Below are 6,441 nucleotides of genomic sequence, written 5' to 3' on the forward strand. Positions count from 1 at the left end.
CGTGTATCAGCTGAACAATAACCCGAGGTTTCTCACCTGCAAAGTCCTCAAGTTACCTCGCGTCTGGACTACACATTCTTGCATATGATCATGCCGGAGTGATCCTCTAAAGACTGTTCCACACTTTTATTCAGTTTTTTTAATCGGCTTCCAAAACCTGAGGGCGTGTCATGTAACACACTAACCAATGGTAGATATAGCATTTTTGCATTATAGTCTGTTACCAAATAATAACACAAATTTTGCAGGTCCCTAGTAAGACAATTGATAGTGTGTAAAAAACCCAGCCCATCATTAAAAATATATATAGGTATTCCCGCGTTCAATTTGGGTGAGTTTAAATTTTAATAGATATTTAATGGTTTATGAAGACAACCACTTCTTGAAAAACAAAAGAAGGCGAACTACTTACTGCGAGTCGTACAGATCTGCTGTCAAGGTGGTCTTCAACTGCAGGATAATGAATGCCGTGTATAAAGCTGCCTGCGACCTTCCTGATACCGCCATGTTCAAAGCTGAATCTTCTGTTCACTCAATGGAGCGCATAATCACAACCTGTGAGTCATACTCTTCAACGTCCTGGCAAATAAAATAAAACACAATTATTATTCCCAAAACTTTTATAATGAAAATTATAATTCTAAGTATGTATTAGGAAAACTTATTTCCAACACATTAGAGTGGAATATACTTGCTTAATTCGATTGAACATGTAAACACAGCATTAGTCTTATTAATCGCACAGAAAAGGGCTGTACTATGTCCAATATTATACACTGGGCGCACAGTGTTAACAACATTATGGAAATGTTCTTAAAATTTAAAAAAAAATATATGTAAAAGTTCCGTCTACGAAACTTATACTATTAATAGTTAGACCTCAGAAATATGTGAAATGTACGTTGGTATGCGTTTGAACTATTGCAACCTGGAAATGCTTTTTAATGTTGATGTATCTTTGGCCTGAGCCCGGCTCGTAACCAGCTTCTAGCGGGGCGTCTGAACGCCACTGACTGCGATCACGTGACCTCTCAGCCAATGGAGTATCCTCTTAAGCCCGCCAAACTATAATACACGTTCTGCTGATCAAGCCTGTAACTTAGCAGGGTTTCGTTTGGACATGTGTTTCTTAGCGAAAAACGCTTGTTTTGGCGTTCTCTGCCACTTGTTTAACGTATACCCAACAATTTGCGATCACCTTTTATACATATATATACAAACTATATATATAATTCTCGTACCAACGGGACGATGACACTAATAGTAAGCAGTTCAAAATTCAAGACTTAGAAAAAAAACTACAAATATTATTCTTTATTTATCAAAAACATTTCTGGGATATAAATTTAGTGAGATAATGAAAAACTAAAATTGCTCTCACGCTTCAAAAAAAATACTATTCAAAAACCAATAAAATAATCCTTGTCCTTAGCAGGTAAACGATACACCGGATGTAAATGAATTACGCATCATTATTGTTTGGAGGTTAGGAGAGGAACGTTTAGTCAAACATCCGAAATGGTGAACCTAAAAATTCCCTTTTTTTATTTAGATTGTTTGGTAATTAAGAAATGTCCACTCGTTGGGTTGGCAGTACACTAATCACGCGTGTACTGCGACTCGCTGAGTCGCAACAAAGCTAGCTCACTCCGATAGTGTACGGCGATATGCTTATTATTTTCATATTTTCGCATTATTTTGATGTTTTTTTTCCCAAACAGTTGCACTTTACTGCTACGTATTCACGTTTCAAGCACCTCAGAGAATTTATAACACTGGCTGCATATTATCCAGTGGTTGTTAGTACACGGATTGATTCACAAATTCACTGGCACTGATTTGCAGTGGAAATCCCTAGACCTTGCTGGGCCGTGGTCTATCTGTAATCGCGGGCCGTCATAATTTTTGGATGAATCTTACTGCGGCTGCGGGGGGGAAGACAGAAAACTAGGCAAAATCAATTGCGAAAATTGCCAGTGCGGGGATCTGCTTGGCACATATACATACGTATACACATAAACATATATGTGTACATGCATATACATACATATGTATATACACATATATACATATACACATATACATATGGGCGGTCACCCGGTTCGTCCGGGTATGGAGCCGCTCCTGCTCATTGGACTTCCATAAAGATCACCTTGGAGCATTAACAGAACTTGATAAAAAATTGGTTGTCTGTAAAGTCGGTTTACGGACGATAGTTTAACGTTACAACGTCATAAAAAAACATTGATGAAATGATTGCATAGTTTTATGAAAAAAATTGAATCATTTTTATTGAATTATCACTATTTAGTATGGATACAAAGGAGTGAAATTAAATCTACAATTTAATTGATAAATTTACTTTTATTTGCAATCATTAATTCAAATATGTTTATTACTTTAACGAAGAGATTATTTTAACTATAACTTTTATACATGTTTGCTATTTAACTTCTTCCAATCTGTGTTATTCTGTTAAGGATAGGACGATGATAGGAAAAGTAGGAAACGAAAAAGTAAAATCGATGGTTGTTCCAATCGAGTGGAAGAGAGATAGATTAGGCGCAAGCGTACAATGAGCGTAACGGGACACAGCGTAACGGGACAATGTGCGTTACGGGACACTTTTTCGTGCGTGCAGCCGGCGTTCATCGATTTATTATACGTCACGTCAAAAACTTTTTTTAGACTGAAGCAGAACACTACAATTCTTCTTCCTTCCACGGGCCTGTTTACTACGTAAACAACAGAACGCATAACTCGGAAGTTGAAATCCATGGTAGTTATTATAGAGATCCATTTATCTGGAGCTACGTAGAACTCTTCGTTCATTTGAGGTGAATTGTTTTTTGGAACGTCCGTACAATGTATTGTAATTTATATCAATGATTGACTGACCTAGTCTGAAAGTTAAACTGCAAAGAGAATCAAGGGGTTGCCATGGTTCCACGGAGTTGTGGACTGTCTTACTGGCAATACGTAGTGAACGCACCCTCGAATAGTTGCTCGCTGAAAGCATCTAATCACGTCTGGTACAGTGACTTGAACTTGAAAAGTACCCCTGTATGTTTAAACGTGTTGGTTTCCAAAATTGTTTTGTTTCTATAATTTTGTAATTTTTGCCGATGATTTAAATTAAATAATTCATATATCTGTAGTGCATAGTTTATAATTGGTTTTATCACTTAAAAGAGTGTTAATTAATGGTTTTGAGCTGAGGCGAAAATCTGTAGGATTCCTTCGCCTTTGCGGTGAGAAAAGGGGGGGGGGGGAATATTACGTTTATAATTTTCTTTTCACGGTTACGATTTTGCAAGCGCAAGCGCCGCCGCCGTCCCCATCCCCCCCCCCTCCCTCATTCACCCGCAGGCCAGGATTAGTGCCATGGTTTTGAGAACCTTGAAGTACGATATATGTTTGAACCCTAGTATGAATTGAAATCGTAAAATCATGTGTTTTACAATTCAAAATTAACTGTTTGTAGATTGTCTTTCATCGTTCATTAAAATATTGATTAAATAAATAAATTAAAATTCTGTTTCATTAAAATTATGAAAAAATCAGGTTTCTAGACTTTTCAGAAAACTGTATGCCACACGATTTAGTGCTCTGTGTTACTTGACACTTACTTCAGCGACTGTGGCCACTAAAGAATCTGATCCAATTTTGTATTCCAGTACACTGAAATAATTTTTTCTTAGTTTTATCATTCTTGTGTAATAAAAATAACAACAAAACACGAATGGTAAAGATGTTTCCCATGAACCCACGGCCTCTCGCCTGTATTTGTTGCCTAAATTGTTAAATTCCACAGGGAATTCACTACATTACCTCAGAGCGCATACCTGGGCACTCATTCGGTGTGCAGATATTCAGGGAAAAACAACAACGGGACTTGAAAACTGTTTATGATATCCGAGTGCTGTCCGATTGCTATAGCGCCTAGGGTGGGTGAGTAGTTCTGTTACACGTATTTCGTTTTCTAAGTTGTATTTTTTTTTTTAATGTGTGGGGGTGTAAATGGTTGAAACGCGTGTTTCCGGAATAATTATTCGGGCACGAGACTTCCGGTGGAGACTCTTGAAAGCACCCGAGGGACTTGCATCGTTCCTCCGCGACAGGATGTAACGGTCACCGCTCGGACCTCGCGGCTGTCCTGTGCGGGAAGCCTTCTTTTCACAGACGAGACAGCCAAACGCCCGATCGTGCATCTTCGGTTTTTTTTTTTGTTGTTCCTTGTAAATAAATATGGCGGTGTTGATAAAAGGAAAGACCATAAACAAGGCAACGGTATTTATTTGTACGCCGCCATATTTTTCGTTTGCCGTGTGTCCGTGTATGTTTATATTGGACAACTCATGATAACTAATGGTCAATTTGGTTAGGTTAGCTACATTATAAATACTTTAAAACATTGTGCACGGTTGATTTGGTTAGGATAGCTACATTAAAGATACTGTGAAATCATGTAAACGGTTTCCTAGCGCTGGATAGCTACATATTAAAAAAGTTATTTGCTAAGCAACCATAAAATGATTTTACAGTATTTTTAATGTAGCTATACTTACCTAATACAACCAACCATCCACAATGTTTTAAAGTATTTATAATGTAGCTAATCTATCCTAATCGACCGCAAAATTTAATGCCACACCGGTTTATACAATGATATAGAACGGCGTGTGACGTATGAGTAAGCTACATCCCAAATAAATACACCTGTTGTGGTACAGGAAAAAAAAAGCGAGCATGAACTTCGGGGAACTTCGGGTGTGGCTCTCTCGTCTGTGAGATGAAGGCTTCCCGTCCTGTGCTGGACGAGAAGACCGCGCGCTAGAACCACTTATCACCCCGCCGACCGGGCGAGCCATTGCGTGTTCAGAGTGCGCGCTCTCAGGGCAGGTGTTAGCGAAGGACACGGTCCGGTTCAACCATTTCCTCATTTTTTTTGACGTGAATACATCTTTAAAATTGCTTCCATACTGGGAGGCAATTTAAAAAAAAAAAAAAACGAATGATAACAAAATCGGGGGATACAGTCTGGTGTTGCAGCTACATTATCTATCATCTCCGTCCAAAATTTAATTACACCACTGGATAGCTAAAGGATCAAAGAATTCGTCACGCTAAGTGAGGACTGTGACACATCGCGCGCGGCGGAGGGGGGAAGCGCCGCCATTTTGAGGTCACTTTGCTGCGTTTAGAGATTTCCGTTTAGTATAACTGTTGACTCGGAGAAGCTAAGACGTTCGTTTGAGTTTCAATCGTCAGCTCTCGTCAAAATCTATCGATTACTTATATAAGACATTAGTGTAAAAAGTTACAGTGGTGTTAAAATTAAAAAAATAAACATTATTATAACATACATAAAATAGCGTATTTTATATTTTGTATAGACAATATTACCTGTTACGTACACATATTCATGTACAACACGCGGCCGTGTCCGTGACACAGCCACACCCCATTTTTTTACAGTAAGTTTTCTTAATGAACAAATTTCAAAAGAAAATTGATTGTCACAGTAAAATCCCGGGGAACAGTAGACTTTCAGAGCTCCAACGTTCACACACAGAAGTTTAAGCAATGATTTGGCTTCGTAAAAAAAAAAAAAAATACATTTATTGTTTTTGTTTTTTATTCATTTGTTTAAATACTTTTTTACTTAATAAATTATTTGAATAATTTGTTAACACAAGTCATATATTATATATACATTGTCGTATATAATTTTTATTGTTATTAAATATACGAAACACTCGTGTCAAATTTGTATGAAAGAAGTGCTTGCAAAAAAAGAAAAGTGTGCAAATTGTAATTAAATATCGAATACTTGGGAAAAAAAAATTACTGCCGCGTTTCTATGCGTGAGGCATGTCGGTATACGACGAGGAGGATATACATTATTGTAGCCCACTAAAGAATTAAAAAAAAAAAAAAAAACTTTCAAAAAAAAGAATATTTTTTTAAAACTTTATGTAGCTAGATAGCTAGAGTGCTTTAATTTTGTTATTGTCTTAGTGTCATTAAAACCCGGGAAGGAATGGGTCCGGACCTTTGACGCTTACCTGCGAGCGAGCGTGACGAGAGCACAAACTGCCTGGTCTGGCGCAGCCCTCGGAGTCCCGCCCTGTCAGTGCCGAGTGCCGTGGCGATCAGCAGGGGGGAGGGGGAGCAGGGCTCGGTGGGCGGCGACCCTCCCCGCTGATAGCGCGCCAGATCCCCACCGCGTCTGGCGTCCGCGCGTTCCTCCCCACGGGCGAGACCTGATAGCCGCGGGCGGGCGTACCCCGGCGCGGTATCTCGTCACGTTTATGTTCACGGCCGGCACGGCTCCGAGCGTGACGAGCGTGTGACGCCCAGAGCGCAACGGAATGTGCGACGATCAGGCGTTGGACGATGGAGCATCTGCCTGCACTGATGTCATACTTGCACACATCC

General features: G+C 39.2%; 1 protein-coding gene across 1 annotated transcript in view; it reads right to left on the reverse strand.

The window, feature by feature from the left end:
- Positions 1-6,149, reverse strand: part of LOC134533174 (cubilin) — a 343,648-nt gene extending 337,499 nt beyond the window's left edge. The window contains exons 1-2 of the mRNA XM_063370538.1: positions 6,069-6,149; positions 413-579 (exon numbers count right to left, since the gene is read on the reverse strand). Of these exons, the coding sequence (XP_063226608.1) occupies positions 413-507 (95 nt within the window). The 5' untranslated portion in view covers positions 508-579; positions 6,069-6,149. The remainder of the gene's footprint in view (positions 1-412; positions 580-6,068) is intronic.
- Between the last annotated feature and the right edge of the window lie 292 nt (positions 6,150-6,441).

Source organism: Bacillus rossius, chromosome 6 (genome assembly GCF_032445375.1).
Source record: "Bacillus rossius redtenbacheri isolate Brsri chromosome 6, Brsri_v3, whole genome shotgun sequence".
In the NCBI taxonomy this organism is placed as follows: domain Eukaryota; kingdom Metazoa; phylum Arthropoda; class Insecta; order Phasmatodea; family Bacillidae; genus Bacillus; species Bacillus rossius.